Genomic DNA, 17132 nt, shown 5'->3' with positions numbered 1-17132 from the left:
GTAATTGTTCTGCACAGGTGTGCTGAACACAGGTGCATTTGGCCTTGGTAACAGGATAGCTCCTTCTACAGCCCTGTGTTCAACGAGGTGGGAGCTGGAAGGGCAGAGAGGGAGCTCTCCAAGGATGCCATGTGACACCTGATCAATCCTGCTAGGTCAAGCTTCATTAAAGTATCATAAGACAAGTCACAGAATAGAGATCCTTAACAGCTTGTCTTACATGGGCAGCAATACGTAAATGTCTCCCAAAACAATATATTTCATTTTGTTTTAACTTACAGCCCTCAATTTTGCCATTCACACGTGTTAAAGTAGCAACACGGTTGCTCCTTTAACTAAAGTTCACAATCTTGGGCTCCTGTATTAGCTTCTTATTCACGACAGTGAACTTTATCTTCACCAGCTTCACCTCCCTGTTTCCGCTGCAGGCATTGGAAGCATCCTCACCTGCACTAGCTGGGGGTCTCCTGCATCTAACCTCCATTAATTCCATTCTCCCACAGTGAGCCTGGAGGCATCCAGGACACAAAGTACCGCTTCAACTGGGTTATATTGAGAAGGCAGGAATCAATCAAAGTGACTGCAGTTAAGCTCCAATCCATCTGGAATCCTGGAGAAAACTGATGGCAAGGTCTTTTGGCTGGCAAAAGTCCTGATCCAGCTCAGGCAGCCATTCTCTACTGCATATCTGGTGCAGAACTGCAGGTTTGCAAACAACTGCTCTTTACTAATACGTATCCTGAAATGCAATCTCGTCCTTTTAAAACCTGAGCTTGCCTAGGAAAGCAGAATAAAACCACCCAGGTGGAGAGAGTTCCCACAGCACCGATGTATTTCTACTCCTTTGACACTGACTCTTATTAAGATGTCTTCTACACTTAAAGAAATCTCTTTTCTGGGAGGTAGATGGCTTTCAGGGACCCCAGCTGCATCTAAGCTGATAAGTGTGTGGGACTGAAAATGGGCTCCAGCTTCCCTTCCTACATGACATTACTACACGGAGTCCTCCAGGTGTCAGTATGTTTGCGCTCGCTGCGTGAATGAGTTCCGCCTTCATCTCTGCCATCTGCAGCTCGGAGGCATGTTTTGTAATGGGGCTTGGCTGCCATCTGCTGTTTAAATTATTTGCAAGTGTTAGAAACGAGCAGAAGTCCTTGTGTGCTCATGTTTAAGCTCCTTCTCAACCCCTTAAACCAAAGCGCCATCTCCACGGAGGGGAAAAATTCACAAGTGGTCATAGATGTGCAGTTTGGCCTTTCGTGCCTCGCATTGCTGCAGTTAAACATAAATCAGAGGCCACATTTTCTACTTCAGCAGAAACCCGAACCGAAGCAAAGCCCAGGAATTCCCTGAAGGTGGAGTTTGAGGTGATGAAAGCACACGATGCTCTGCTTTGGGTCAGATTAATCTGTTCTCTCAGTCTGCAGAGCAAACGCCATCAGACGCTGCCACATTCCTTACACAAACCCCACAACGTTTTTCTGACTTCACATTTCAGGTTGCCTATTGTCACGATGGCCAGGACATAGATGTACCTCCTTGACCAAAAAAATTATCACAAACTGGACACAGAGCTCTTGTTTCATCCAGCTGTGCCTTTTGCTTCGACTATATATACTGATGAGATGTTTGCTTTGGTCTCTGCAGTTAAAAACCTGCATACTGTGATAAACCTGTTAATAATTAGGGTGAAAATCCTCACCGGTGTATTTTGTCCTGTTCTTTTTTAGCCAAGAAGCTTTGACTCCTAAAGCAAAGCACAAAGAAGCCTTTAAAGATCTACTGTAAGACTTATTAGTGTAACCAGAAAGATCCTTGTTTTACCAGATAAGGGCTGTTCCAACCTGTTCTTATTCTTAGTATCCTCATTAACTGTGATAAGTAGTTAATAAATATACAATTAACAGATATTGATTTGGCCCTTTTTAAAGTCAGAAATGGACTTAACCAACGTACCTGAGAAAGTCTTTGAGTGACGTTTGCTTCCACACTGACATTTCTCAATCTGCTCTGGATCCTGGATGTCACCGTGGCAAACTCTGCAATAGAAATGTGCCCTGGAAAACAGAAGTGAATCAGGAAGGAATGAATTATGCTTTACTGATCAGATAATCAATGCTCCCTAAACTATTTTTTCGTTTTAGAAGTTTTTCTCCACAAAACAGTAATAAAGCACCTTACCTTTTGACTTCTGCAAGAGAATGAGCAATAAAAAAGCCCATTGTATTCCGGTGAAGCTTTATCTGTGGAGATGGATTGATCAGGATGGCACTGTGTGAAGAAACCATACAAAGAGTAATGATGGTTTGGCTGCCATTAACCACCTCTGCTGTGGGAATTCAGCCTGGATGATCATAGCAGCCCCCTCCCACCTTAACTTTTGTTTTAATTCCCTTTGTTATAACTCCTAGGACCCGTGTGACTTTCTTTTTCCCCTCTTGCTTTCTCTTTCCATCATTCTATTTTCATCCAGGCAACATATGAGCTCAAGATACATTAGATGGAGCTATGGCCTGTTTTCCATTAGCGCTGAGCACTTCCAACATGCACTGTCTGCTCTCAGCATAGGGTTCATTCACCACTTGCAGAGGAGTCTCAACCTATTTCTCACAGCAGTCCCTACAACTCCTTTGTTTTCAGAGTTTCTATTCTACAGCCATTTCCTTCATAAAAGTGGAAAGAGTAATAATTGCACTCAATAGTCTGCATTTTCTGGATGATTTCTCAAGCTTTGTAAAGATCTATGGCACTCATTTACTCCCCTTTCTGAACTAGTTCCAGCTCCCCCATTAGGATGTCTTGTATTTCATCATTAGAACAGACAGAGAGTGTTATCTGGCCTGGGACCAGATCAGCTTCAGACAGCAAAAGCTCTGCTGCCAGCATTGACAAATTATCCCTTTATGACAATGCTTGATAGCATTTAGGAGCTAAAACTCATGTGTTAAAAAAAGAACAACAAAAACCATGAGAAGGCGTTTCTATTATCCATGAAAATAAATATGCTTGATTTGCCCCAAATCAAAGGGAGATCTATGATGGTTATGCTGACTGTGTGTGGAACAGAAGGTGAGAATCCTCCATCTCTTGTTTGATTATCAGTGAGAAGAAAGGAGGCAAAATGTGGTAAAATTCACCCTGGCATGTAAGCAACCAGGAATCACATCGTTACCCCATATAACAATTAGTGTGCACAGGAAAAGAAGAGGTGCATAAAGCCTGTGCAGACCTGGGAGCAAATCTGAGTTCTTTGGAAAGCATCAGTTTGGAATTTTGACTTTTTACTAAGAGAGAATTCCGCCAGTTACCTCTCTCCTTGACTGCCAAACTTGAGCTCAATCCCCAAGAGGATAAGGTTCAGTTTTACAAAGCACAACCTGGAGAAAGAGAGCAAGTCAGCCACGCTATCAGCCAGAAAGGTACATCTGGAAGGAAATAACAGAAAAATGTCCACATCTGTACCACATACCGACAAACCTCTATAAAAGTCATGTCTGCAAAGTCGTTGGAGAGCTGAAGAGCCATGACTTTGTAGTCTTTGTCTCCCAGAAGCATCTTGTCCTTCAGATGTTTTCTCTTTGTCTGAAAGAATCGATCATAAAGATGATGTATTTATTCAAGGCAAAGCGAGTAGGATGTGTAACCTAACACTGGGACATTGCTCCAATACCACATGATATCACATCAAAGGCCCTCGGTTACTGGCAGCAGAAAGACATCTGCTGTACGTTGTCAGAAACAATATTGGAGTTCATATACAACAGACCAGGGAAGGTCTTAACTCTGCTGGACACTTCCAATTCGTATTCAAACAATCATAGAAAAGCCTGGGTTGAAAAGGACCACAGTGCTCATCCAGTTCCAATCCCCTGCTATCTGCAGGGTCGCCAACCAGCAGCCCAGGCTGCCCAGAGCCACATCCAGCCTGGCCTTGAATGCCTGCAGGGATGGGGCATCCACAACCTCCTTGGGCAACCTGTTCCAGTGCCTCACCACCCTCTGTGTGAAAAACTCCCTCCTAATACCCACCCCAAACCTCATCATGTCTCAGTTTAAAACCATTCCCTCTTATTATCATTGAAGAACAGGCGTCAATACTGCAATCAAAGTAACATGGTCATTTTATGACTGCAAAGTACTGGGAATGCATTGTTTGAGGAAAGTGAGGCTTTATTTTGCAGTTATTTGGGTCTTATGTGTACCAGCTATAACTGCAGGAGAGCTGCGATGGTCTGATGAGCAGTGAAGGCCTATTCTGCGCCTTTTTGCTTGCTCCTCAAGGTAGCAGTGTGACTGAGGAAGGTTTGTTTATATCAAGGGAACATCCTGCTACTGACAGCTCCTTTGGCTTCTATACCACCACTCATTACTTCGCAGTACACGCCATTTTCTTGGCACGTGAATGCCTTCTGCATAAAACTTAATAGGCTGTTAAGAGTTTTTGCTTTCCAAACAAAAATTATGTGATGGACTTTTTAATTGAGAAAAGCATCACGACAGAAGTTGGCTGAGCTTTCACAGTACGCCTTAAAAACTTCAAATAACAGCTTAGCTAACTTTGCTGTGACCCAGGGAAGCATTTGGACCTGAGAAACAGCACATCTATCAAACAGCACTTTGACTACAAACAGCAGACCAAGAAAAAACTTCCATATTTATTCCACCCAATATTCATATGCTTTGCTCAAATAAATTCTGCATATGAAAAGCCCCTGAATACAGGAATAGCAGTCCAATTTAATGCTTTGTTCTGGAGATTGAAGTATCACACACAGCCACTAGGTGATAGCAAAAGCATTTCCACTGAAGGACTGGCAGCCTTGAGGGCTGTTCGGGCAATTTCATGCCCAGCAGTCACGTTTGTATGTTTTTCTGCTTGTCTTAATCATGTCAAAGGATTTACCTCTGTATTCTCTTTCCCGATGAACAAACTGGTCAGGAGAGTAGACAAACCAGGAACCAGGCAGCTCTGTGCCATGAAGCCCAACTTCAACTCAGCAAAGCAGATGATGCTGTCTCCCGTGCTCCAGTCCCAGTTGGGTATGTTTGGCAGGTATACCTGTTTCAGTGTAGGAAAGCAATTACAGATCAGCCCAGCAATGGGCAAGGTCAATGTTCCTGTACAATGATCATCCTTGTCTTTTTTTTGCATTTGCCATTGCATTTTTTGACAATGGAACACACCAAGTCTAAAGCAGACTTCTGATTTTGAGGTTCTTTTGGTTTTGTCCTTCTTTTAAACGTTGAACTGCGCGTTTACTGGCAGCTTTGACAAAAAACAACACAGAAATGGTTGCTGTTTATTCTTAACAGTGTTGAAAGATATTCCAGCCAGGTAGTGGCTGTATGAGTAAGAGGCATTGCACAATATCTCTGCCTTCTCCAAATAAGAGCCTTTGATTCCATAAAAGCCAGGATTCCAACTGTAACACCCTACTGAGACAGACCATGGCCATACCTTGTTACGGGACTGGATTATCTGTAAAATGACTCTTGTTTTGGGGTAGTGATTCTTGATTGACAGCACTCTGTATGAAAGATATAACTTTAGATTAATATGCTTCCTTCTGGCTACAACCCTTCATTTTTCAAGTCCTGCTAAAGGAGTTGGACTTTCCAACCTGAACCTCTACTCCTGTAGATGCCCTACAAATGGAAAGTAAAGATGATCCAGTTTGGAACTTGGACTTCTGGACTGATTTTGGGGGGAGAATACTACTACAATATGAGCCATCATATTCACAAAATCCAGAAGTACTACAAGAACTCATTTCAAGTCTGACTGGTACAAAAACGCTTAGGCTATGAGACCTGACAGCAGAGCATAACTATTTCCAGAGTAAAACAGAGAGACTCCTTGACTGCTGATATTCAGGATAGCGAAGGAAATAATTACACTATATTTAGTAATATTATATTCTGTGCAAGACTGCACAGCTGCTACCTGTCTTAGCCCTTCAAAGCATCTGATAAAATCATAGCAGAAAGCAGTCAGTTGGCTTTCAGAGTTCTCCTGACAGAAAAAAAAAGAAACTTGATGGGACAAATATGCTCTGCTGCCAGCTGCACTATCCGTGTCACTGTTAATATCAATCAGACAGAGAATGAAAGCACTGGAGTATCTCATCCTACCTCATGATATTGGAAATGTCTTCAGTATAGGGTTCTGGAGCGCAAACATCTGCTAGAATGAGACAAGCATTTGCAGACTCCATCTGTATCCCACAGGAGAAAAGTTAAATCAGGGTTTAATCCCATATGAAGAACAACAATCTCTAACAGTGGCATGTGTCTTTAGTTAAAGACTTGCAGAAGGTCATCATGATCCTATTACTTTGGAGCTGTACACATGCCAGAATGTTTCAGCAGTGACACAGCTCCAATCAAACGTACAGGGTGTAATGCATGTTTGTATTTTCAAAGTGCTGGAACAGATGAAATTTACGGTTTCTTGGGCTAACATCTTCCTAGAAGAGGTTACAAAAGCCAGACAGCAGAGCTGTGTTCTTCCCCAGCAAAGTCCAACCAAAGCTCTTCCAAGGGTCAATATTTGGGCAGGTCAGAAGAAACCTGGCTCTCCCATCTAATTAATATTTGGGATCTATGGTGAAACAGGTAACAAAAAAATAGTTCCAGTTATGGTAAAATTCTTATAGCCTTCTGGGAACCGGATGGAGATCCACCACTGAATTTCAGGTTACTAACCACCAGAAACCACAGTAAAATCAAAGCTAGTGGGGGGATTTTTTTGTTGGCTTCATCTTTTTCTTTATGCCAACTCCATTCCTCTCGCTTCTACTGGAATATTTTACTGCCTCTTCAACATCTCAAAACATGAGGCCTCTTCCCTGGATGTTCATGAACGCGACCCAAACACGATGCACACTTACAAGAAGAGGTAACTAAGAGCTACTGCAATAATTTAGGTCTTATTTCCAGAAATGCTGCTGCCCCAAATATCTCTGTTTTAAAACCAGTTGATCGGTTTGGCTTTGCCTTTATTTTTCATGGTTCAACACTTGAAATACTTCTAGTCTGAAAAGTCTGTTATGCTCTCACATCTTCAGTTCCCAGGAGTGCTATATTGGTATGCAAAAGGCTCCACTACAGTAAATGGAGCTGCTTGAAGTGTAAATCACAACATGAGCTGGGTAAAAGCAGCTGATGCATCCTTTCATAAGGGACAAGATTTTGACAAGACTGACACGTACAAGAAAGGGCAAAAGATACAGAAGTTGTTACCCGAACTCTTTTCAGATCTTCAGAGTTCAGCGCAGAGCCATAAAAGAAAGAAGTGTGGGGTGAATAGCATTTGAACACAGCTTCCAGCTCAAGACTGGGAAGAGACCTATTCGGTATAAACAACAACAAGAAAGAAAGAAAAAAATCCATCAATCTCTCATAATTACATGCTCTGCACTTCTCCATTTCTCAGAGAAGCCATTTGCCGTAACTACTTACTGTTTAAAAGAGAGCTACAGGGATTTTGGCAGCTCAGCCAAAGCGCACAGTTTAGATTTTAATGAAAACAAGCTTTTATAAAACTTAACAGTCGTGAAAATGTTTCCTGGATTTTTTTTTTTTTTTTTTTTTTTTTTCTCTGTCTTCTGCTATTGCCATTAATTTTTCATGAGTGTCATTCCATGCAACTGTAATTGTACGGCTCACTGTTACTGCACAGAGTCAGGAAATGACACTTCCCAGGGCTTCACTCTGCATTCTGTGCTCAAATGGAACTGCTGATGTTCAACTTTCTCTCCAACTCGAGTGTTATTTCCCTACCCTGTGTATACAAACTGTATTTCACCCGGGAACTTTGGTAACATTCTCTTCTATGATGTATTGTAAAACTCACATTTTGCATTGATCTCAGCAACGAAGCAGATCCCATAGGAAGGCATCCAGCCTTGGTTTAAAGATGGGTTAGAAAATCCCCCCATTCTCTAATGATTTATTTCAGTAATTATTAATCACTTCACTTCTGCAAATGCACGCCTTGTTTCCAGCCTGCGTTTGCTCAGCTTTAGACTCTAATCATTAGTCTTTATTATTGGCCATCCTTTCTAGGTTTTTTATTGTTGTTCTAATTTATTTTGATCATCAGGCAATCAACTACACAACGTTGCCTTCCCTTTATGTCAGACCTCCCACCTTTCCCCTGAGAGATCAGGAAGTCAAAGAGGAATAACTCAAAGAAACACAAATACTTACTCTCCCAGAAAAAGGATTTCTGTGCAAACGTTCCCTTTGTCCTGAAGCAAAAAGTCTTGCAGGAAAGTAGTAACGCTCTTCAGAGTGACATTACCACAGACAACAACATAGCTACAGGAAGAACCAAGGAAGATTTGACGCTTGGAAAACAGCAGTGGTTGTAGCATATCTGACACAATCTGCTTGTGGTATATTAAACACATCGATGAAGCAGAAACAGGGTTTGTATGTTTGGCTTGAAGATAATTTCACCCATTGTGGTTACAGACTTCAGGAGTTATTTTGGAAAGGAGAACTGCGTTAAGAGGTGGTGAATGGTGGAGATTTGATGAGTGAAAAGTCATAAAAGGAACGGCGTGAGATCTAAAAACTGTTCCTAGTTTTCTGGTTCTGTGAGCAGTGAAGGAAAAACAGCAACAAAAACAAACACACAAAACCCCTATTACTGATAGCTAATAATCACAAAGGAGATAGATCTCCTCAATCTCTAAGTGAAGCTGCCATTTCACCCACATATTCTCTTCCTTTGAAAGCCAAACCCACACCAATGAACTCTACTTAGGAGGTTTATTTGGACACATTTGAGGTAAAGAACGACAGAGAGTAAGTTCCAGGATTTGATTTAAGCTACTATAGGAATTTCTTATGAGCTGGTTCCCAACCTAGAAAGAGGGCTGGTTTTTATTTTCCAAGGAGTCACCATACTTACTTTTTCCCACTCATCACTTCATAGGAGGATTTGTAGCTTTTACGGCTTTGAACAATTTCCAAAACTTCAGGAATGAAATTTGCAAACAGGACCTAAGGCATCAAGAAATACCACCTTCCTCAGAGCCAATTCTGTATCTCCTAATCGTGATAAATTAATTCAAGAGAATTATATTACGTGGAATGACAGCTACAAATTTACTTTGGATTCCTAAAAGTTGCTGGCAGGGATGTATATCTCAGTGACAATGGATTTATGCTGGTGATAGACTTGGATTCATCTTGCCCAGTATTTTGGCTCTAGCCAGGAAGAAAAGTGTACCAGAAGCCCTGCCAGCTCTTAGGAAATTACTCTATAGCCATGCCAGTAAGGACTTAATGTTAAAGCTGTTTTTGCTCATTGATGCCTAATCTGTACCTGGAACCCCTCAAAGCTTTGCTGACAGCCCTGTTCATTCCCTGCCCCCAGCTGCCATTTTCAGAAAAGAAAAATAGGTTTCTCACCAAGCCACCAATAATGAAGAAAAAAATGAAGGCTCGACCCAAGGCTGTTTGAACCACAATATCACCATAACCAACGGTGGACATTGTCACCATGATGAGGTACATGCACCTGAAGTAAGTGATGGGCTGAGAATTTACAGGCTGGACCCAAGGATCTCCGTTGTTTTCTACCTGTCCAGGGCGGAGAAAAGAGGAGAAAGAAGTTTAGAGTGGTTTTGGTTCAAGTCCATCTCCCATCTAAAACTATTTGATTAAAAAACTGCACTGTTTTTTTTTATTACTGCAGAGTGATCCATTCCCACAGAGGGGAGGGGTGCTGCATCAGTGCCACCAAATCTGGCAACATATGCAAGTAAACTCTGCTGGCATAAGTCATGCTTTGCTGTACACAGATTTGTTCTCTCTCTCTCTCCAAAGAGAACGCTGCATTCATTAGAGAAAACAGAAAGCCAGAGCTTGCATGGCCATACTGATTTAAGGTGACAAGGAAGGACATATAGCTGATGGTACAAACCAGGTGAATAAATCCTGCAGCTGTGAGCCACGTGCTGATAAACACAGCGAAGAGCTTGGAGAGCTTGATGGAGTAACTGGAGATGGGAAGACAGAAAGCCCAGGATGTTAAACGTGTAACACAGCGCTGGCAATGGTTAAAGCTTCCTACAGCACTGCTCAATGAAGTATTCTCTAGTAACAGTAACTGTACAGGAAGGGTTTAGAGTCAGAAAAAGTCTCCCTACATCCAAGGCCCTTTCTATCACCGGCAACACAGCAGGCAATACCATTTTTCACAGTTGTCTGCCTTCAAAGCCTTTAAGATGTCTTGATTTATGACTTCCCCTTATCTCCATCCTCCCTCCAAGAATTTCACTGAGCCCATGGTTATAAATATTTTTTGTTATTTCCAGTGTAAGATTACTGATGGGCAGCTTTTCCCCCATATGCAACGCTCTCCCCCTTTGTTACCCAACCCAGCTAAACCACAGGCATCAGGGAGGAGAAAGGGCTTTGGAGGGTACCCAGCAGGGCTTTAACTCACTCATCCTTGGTGATCCTGAGGATCTGCAGTATGCGGGGAAGGTCCAACAACCTCAGTGCTCTCAAAAAACGCAGACCTGCAGAAAGGCAGGGAAGTCCACAAGAAAAAAATAAACCCATCTCCACACGTGGAGCATCTCCACATCTTCAGGTACGCTCAACAATTCTTCAAACCTAGCAAAGAGGGGATAACGTTGCTCTGTATTCAGAGCCTTTGTAACACTGGGTTTCCATTTATGCCCTCGAAGGCGCTTTGAATTATGAGAGAAATTAAGAAATGTGGTTTGTCTGAGCTGTAACCTGAAGGCTTAAGAGACATAGAGGACCACTGGACTACTGGCCCTAAGCATGCAAGAAAACCATTCATAGAAATCAGGGTGCCACAGTTACATCCCCTCTGGGTGGCTCCTCATCCTCTTGGTCAGGCACAGAGATTGCTGAGACTCTCAAAGCCACACAGACAGAATAGAGGCAGAGTTTGGTAATTCAGAAGTCCCACAAAATTAAAGGCTTTTTTTAAAGCAATAAGGCATAATTTTGCTCCCAAGGAACAGTTTGAAACAGTGAAAGAAGAGATGGGCAGTTAAACCTCTCTAGGTCAAACCAGATTTGAAAGGAGTCTCTGTGTAGGATGCAGAACAAGGAAAGTGGGATCTCCAAGTCTTAACTTACCAAAGCAATTCTTCCTTAAGAGAGCAGAAACAAACACTGGGGGGATGGTGAAGAAATCCACAAGAGAATTCAGCTCAAGCCAGAACCTCAGTTTGTCATCAGCCGCCACAAACTGAAGATGAATCAAATCAAAGAGCATCAGTTCTGTGTGTGATCTTTGGTTTCATCAGAGCAAAAAAGGAGATCTCTGAGGCAGAAATCCATTTTTTCTGTGTACTTCCTCCTGTCTAACTTGCCTTCTGTGGACATCAACTTGATATTCCTGTTTTGCTTCAGGGCTGGAGCCCTGAGAGCACAATGATGGGTATAACAGTGCTTTCTTTCCCTTTCTCATCTGCCCCTTTCATCTCTTCTTCTAAGCTGCCTTTCTCTGTATACTGCTGCATCAGTAATAATGAATCATGAAAGCTCAGGACAAGTCAACACCACACCCTCAGCTATAAGAGAGAAAATCCCATTTTCTGGTGACTTGGCTAAAAATTCTAATGTCCAAAGCTACAATCAAAATGTATTCTGCACTGATGTAACTAATGGCATCTGAACATGGTACACAGCTACATGGTTTGTCCAAGAGAGGCTGAAGAGAGGCCTGACCAATGGATTCAGTGCTCTAAAGACATGGACACAGACCTGGCTAATGTGTGAGCTGGGAGATGCTGCAGAAATGCTGGAAATAACCAGGTTCCAAGGGGAGAACACAATTACAAGAAAAGGTGAAAAAACAACAGAGTGGCTCTGAATTAAGCTAAAACAATCCAACGTTACATTACAGAGCATCTCTGTCCACACAGGTAAACTGCTCCCAAAAACAGTTTGTAACTCACCTTTCCCATGCAGTGCACTTACCCGTAATCCAAAGTAAAAGACGAAGAAAGCATTGAAGAATTTATCCACATAAATGATTCTGCCTGGAAAGGAGAAATGGAATTGCTCCGCCCTGTGGGGAAAGCCAATGTCACAGCCAGTGGAACGAAGGGTGAAAAGAGAAAACAGTGCATTGGGTGTACAGCAATATTTGGTTTGAGTTCATATTTTGATTATGAAGCACTGACCAAAGCAGAATTCAATCACATTCACAATTTTGTGTAATCTAAATTCCCACTTCCTCACTGAGTTATGGAATGGTAGGAGTGGGTTTTTTGTTAGCTTTAGTGAGCATGTTCAAACTGTATTACTTATCTACCGTGCAAATTCACTGCAATGTTTGGATTTCATATATTCATACAAGCTTTTAAACAAAAAAAAACCTCCTGTTCTCCAGGAAAACCCTTTCACCTTTCTCACATGGACTGCTTTACTTGTTTCTATTCCACTTAGTCAGCAAAACTGGGAGCTCCTGCAGCGATTTCTCACCCAACCACTGCTGAACATGGAGTTCTATCTGCCAAGGGAGCAGCTGAAGCACCAAAGGGTTTCCAGCACTCTGTCAGTTTAGCTCATGCTGCCCATTTAAACGTCTAGGCCAGCCCAGTGACCTTGCAAAGAGGTTCATAGAGCATGTAGTTGGTGTAGGCTGGCATCAGGGGCAAAACCTGGCAGTGGAAAGCTGAAGGGATGAAGATCCACCAGCACCACCTGGTCCAGCAAGGGATATTGGACTAAGTGCACTCAATGACACTGCCTGCCCCAGGAAGGCAATCAGATACATGCATCAATCGAGCCCTTTGAGACCCCTCTTCCTCCTCCATGCAGGGAAGATTTGAAAAGCAGAAACACAATTAAGGAAATCAGTCCCATAGGTCAGAGCCCAGCTGGACGCCTACTCTCACCTACAGCTGCAATGCTATTCGTGGAAAGAATTCCATGTGAACGGATGAAGTGCCTGTTTATTCCTTAAAAAATAAACTCTTTCCCTTCTGAAGCCATTCCTAGCTGTTCGTCAGATTTATAATGCCTTGGGACTGAGCACAATATTGGATTGCTCTTGATGTATAATTCTGTTTCTCAGGTTTACCCCTGCTGATTGAATTCAGCTCAGAGTGCTCCACAGCTTTTATACTTTATTTATTTCATTTTATGATTCCATTTTATTTTTCCCACCCAAGCAAAGCACTGAGAACAATGCTCTGGCAGATTAAATCGATCAAAGGGTTTTACACATTAATATCTTTTTACCCCTAAGCACGTTCCATAAGATGTATGCATTTACGTGAAGATTGGTAGAAGAAACAATGTGCTTTCTTAGACAGTTTTGTTATTTCACTCCCATCAAATTGTTTACAGAAATCTAGACTTTAGGGAAGAGCTCCATTCCCATTTGGATACCAAACATAGATGGCTGGATGTTCAAACGAGGCTTGGGTAGAGCTTGATGAGCTTTATTAAAAGCTTAGCATTCTCTAAATATTGCAATAGGAACAGCTGGGCTTTTGAATATTTTGAAAATCTCTGTTTCAAAATGGGTTTGGGACCATTTTCAAAGCCTGTTTCCAGCTGTAGGACTCAGTCACCTGTCTCACAGCTCTTCTGAAAATCCAGGCTTGAAGGCACAGACAAAAAACTACATATACCAACACCTGAACAGCTGTGACAGAAAGATACACGCTGTCACATAACAGCACCCATGGGCTCCACTATCTAGTACCTGTGGCCAAAAAACAGCTCTAAGAAAACACACCAGCGTGGGTTTTCTACCATTTGTTTAAATGAGCTTTTGGGATAAACATCAGTGATGTACTTACTCAGTAAGATCAATAAAATAAATGACAAGCGTGCCAATGTTCAGAAGAAACACCAGTATCATCTGAAAACACACGTATTAAAAAGGATGTTATGAGGCTTATTCTGGTAGCAATACAGATTCCATCTAAAACACCCCTTTTATTGCCTGTCTGTGACTTACAGAAAGGCAGAAGGAACACAGTTCAATTACCTGCACTCTACAATAACTCCAGGAAGGACGAACCAAGATCTCAACCAACACAAACCCACGTTATCACATTGATTTGCTACTGCTGAGGGCTTTGTGCAGCTGACCCAATGCTTCCCATGCAATTCCAGTGGCCTGGTCGTCCCTGTGAAATGCCAGGGAATCCACACGTGTGACTCATTCACCAAACTGGGACATGCATGGTCTTCTTAGGAGGACTTTCTGAGTCATCTTCCAGACCAAATACGTTTGTAAGTGGAAGAAGTTTGAACCAGACCAAGTGAACTGCAAGTTCAGAAGGGCACACATCCCTCAGTGCCTTGGAAGGGGAGCCCTGTGCTAATTGCTCTACTCACCAATACACGTCCCATGGAGGTTTGGGCTGATAGCATCATCTGCATCTGTGTAGAGAAGATTCTTAAGTAGTAGACTGATCTTTGTTTCCCTTTGTGTGACCACCAGATGTCTTTGTTCTAACAGAGAAACAACCATCGTTATCCTTGGCCATGCCAGACAATGTTTCCTAAGTCAGCTAAAAAAAAAACACAGCCAGCCACCAACAAATCCGAAGTGAAAGAAAGAAGGAAAGAAGACAAGAGGAGCACCTCTCCCTTCAGCTAAGCACACCAGAATGCCATCTCCTCCCAGACTTCACAGAGGGCAAGCTGTGCAGGCAATCACTGTGATCTTCCCACCACAGTTGCACCATCGTTTTATGAGTTGCATCAATGAATGCTGATTTTCATCAGTTTGAAGTGATTGCTTCATAACCTGAGCCTGAAAGGAAGAGGATAATAATACCTCTCCACTACTCTCCTCACCCCTTCCCATCTTATGCCAGCAGTGAACCCATTTATGTAGTTTTGACTGCTTTTTTTCTTGCACAGCTTCAGCTAATTCTGATCAGTTTCGGCCCTGAGTACAACTCTGTCTTCTCACAGATACAGTTACTGATAACCATAACACATAACTAACATTATTCAATGACAGAAAACCTGTAAACATGCACCAGTAAAAACATTGCTCATGGGAAATGCTTTACTGGCCCTTCTCAGTTTCCCAGTCAGCAGAGTCTGCAAAGAGCTGACACTTAAGAGCTAAACCCCACCTCTGCTCCAGCAGCCAAGAGAACAACAGAGAGTCAGGTTAATTTAACTTTTTGGCACACAGAGCTGCTTACTGCTTGCCAGCAGCACAGGTGTTCCCTTTATCTTCAGCCCATACAACCTGGGTGAGCTGATGAGAACATCGAGTCCTCCCTTGGAAATGATGGAGAGAAATGGGCTGTGACAGTTGTTGGAGGCAGCTTGAAGTGACACACAAAGAAAAAAGCTCTTCAGTCCTACAAATGGCACTGTAACCTGGTAAATAAATGACCTGGATGCGTCATTTGAACATCCTGGTGTTACCCTCCAGAGCTATTAACACCTTCTTAAAGCTTCATAGCGCACATAGGGAGGACTGGGACAAAAGATCTGGTGGTGGGGTGTTTTTTTTCAGCATGCTTAACCCCATCCTTGTCCATTTGGTGCAGAACTTGTGAAAGCACCTATCCCAATGTACTGAAAAACAGCTTCTTAGGGCAATTTTCCCAGTACTTCCAGTATACAGAGTGGGAAAGCATGCTGCTAAGAAATTACTTGACCATGTACGTATTCCTCCTGTGCATTTGCATGGAATAAACTTGTGTGTTTAAGAAATGGAAGTCGTATGCAAATGCAGGTAATTGTGATCATGATTAAAAGGCGAGCATTCTAGTGCTGTGTGCACCTGTGTTTATCTGCACATTCAGGAGCTGAGCTTTCTCTGTGTGTGTTTCTGCAACTAGCAATAGCTACACTGGTAAAAAACCATCTTGCTCCCTCCTCTTATTAGGAGAACAAGAGTAATACACAAAGGCACCAACGTGTGCAAGTAATCTTCTTGAAAATAAAAGCAGTACATTTGGGTTTTCCCAAACCCAACTCAATATGCCATGTCCAGTGCACTAAGACACGAGGCAAAGCTTTTCTAAGCCAGTACTCCTTCAGTTCCAAAGGCAACTCTTGAATTCTCACATCAACACACAGCATATGAAATAAGCCAAGACAGCTTTACCTTCACTTTTTTTCTCCAGATTTGCTTAAGGATGAATCTATAAATGCATCGAATTGACCTGAAAGCCAGAATGGTAAACAGGCCTCCGAGGAAAACAAAAAGAGATGGAAAAATAAAAGCCAACTGAAAGCGCAGTGCACAGGTGAGGTCAGATTCTGCCATGTTATGTTCTGGTCCTGATCTTCTAGAACACAAACTACTCTTGTGATGCTGCAGTGACCCCAGTGCTCAGGTTGAGGTCTGGGAATGGCCACAGCCACCATGGGAGCTTCTGAATGGTGGTTCCCATTTAGAACCATGTCTGTGCAGTGATATTACCAAGGTACTTTTTCTCTCTGGAATCTCTCAGTTTACAGAGCTGGCTCTCGCACAGACTCACTGTATAAACATAAGTTGCTTATCCAGACCTGTGAAGTCTCACACATGGCACTCAAGACTCATCCATTCAGACCCCACTTCACGCTTCCTTTCACGAGCTGCAACACAGACATACTGCAGCTCTCTCCTGGGAATTTCCATTCCACTTTTGGATAGAGTCCGGATGCTGTTCAAAAATAAATACAAGCAAGATGCCCTGGCACTGAAAGAGTAGATGTCATAATGAGAGCTTTGATAAAAACAGTGAATAAACACGAGATTGCCCACAGAAGTCAGACAAAGGATGCATTTAGCTTGCTGTCCTGCTGGTTACCGCCCAATTGTTGGTGATGAAGGACAGTCTGATCCTTTCCCTACAGTCTTTAACTAGATGGCCCTCTTTCTTCCTTCTTTTGGTTTAATAAACTTACTAATCAGAACAATTTCAACTAGATAGGTCAGAGTTTCCCAGACTGTGCACACAATCACCCTGGGGTGGATGTGCTCTCATACCCACAGATGGTAGCATTCCCTTGGAGTCCAGCCACCTTTGCAAGGCCATACGTAAAAATTACTTGCTTCCCAGCATCACTGCAGCCTTGGACAAAGGAAAAGACAAAGCAGAGCAGCACAGCAAGCTGTCCACTGAAAGTGTTCTGTAAAATCCAGGGCTCAT

The 17132-nt window shown here is 42.6% G+C and overlaps 1 protein-coding gene across 1 annotated transcript in view; it reads right to left on the bottom strand.

Annotated features, from left to right (window-relative positions):
* Positions 1-16350, bottom strand: part of KCNU1 (potassium calcium-activated channel subfamily U member 1) — a 40806-nt gene extending 24456 nt beyond the window's left edge. Inside the window, exons 1-18 of the mRNA XM_042886289.1 lie at positions 16100-16350; positions 14359-14475; positions 13815-13876; positions 11980-12070; positions 11134-11245; positions 10463-10538; positions 9938-10013; positions 9424-9594; positions 8921-9012; positions 8212-8322; positions 7243-7348; positions 6133-6215; positions 5459-5528; positions 4904-5059; positions 3470-3582; positions 3309-3377; positions 2182-2271; positions 1957-2057 (exon numbers count right to left, since the gene is read on the bottom strand). Coding sequence (XP_042742223.1) covers positions 1957-2057; positions 2182-2271; positions 3309-3377; positions 3470-3582; positions 4904-5059; positions 5459-5528; positions 6133-6215; positions 7243-7348; positions 8212-8322; positions 8921-9012; positions 9424-9594; positions 9938-10013; positions 10463-10538; positions 11134-11245; positions 11980-12070; positions 13815-13876; positions 14359-14475; positions 16100-16261 — 1858 coding nt within the window. The 5' untranslated portion in view covers positions 16262-16350. The remainder of the gene's footprint in view (positions 1-1956; positions 2058-2181; positions 2272-3308; positions 3378-3469; positions 3583-4903; positions 5060-5458; positions 5529-6132; positions 6216-7242; positions 7349-8211; positions 8323-8920; positions 9013-9423; positions 9595-9937; positions 10014-10462; positions 10539-11133; positions 11246-11979; positions 12071-13814; positions 13877-14358; positions 14476-16099) is intronic.
* Between the last annotated feature and the right edge of the window lie 782 nt (positions 16351-17132).

The sequence above is a fragment of the Lagopus leucura genome, unplaced genomic scaffold (genome assembly GCF_019238085.1).
Source record: "Lagopus leucura isolate 7727_CA_CO unplaced genomic scaffold, USGS_WTPT01 Super-Scaffold_100056, whole genome shotgun sequence".
NCBI classification, from domain to species: domain Eukaryota; kingdom Metazoa; phylum Chordata; class Aves; order Galliformes; family Phasianidae; genus Lagopus; species Lagopus leucura.
This window is presented reverse-complemented; position numbering and strand designations above follow the sequence as displayed.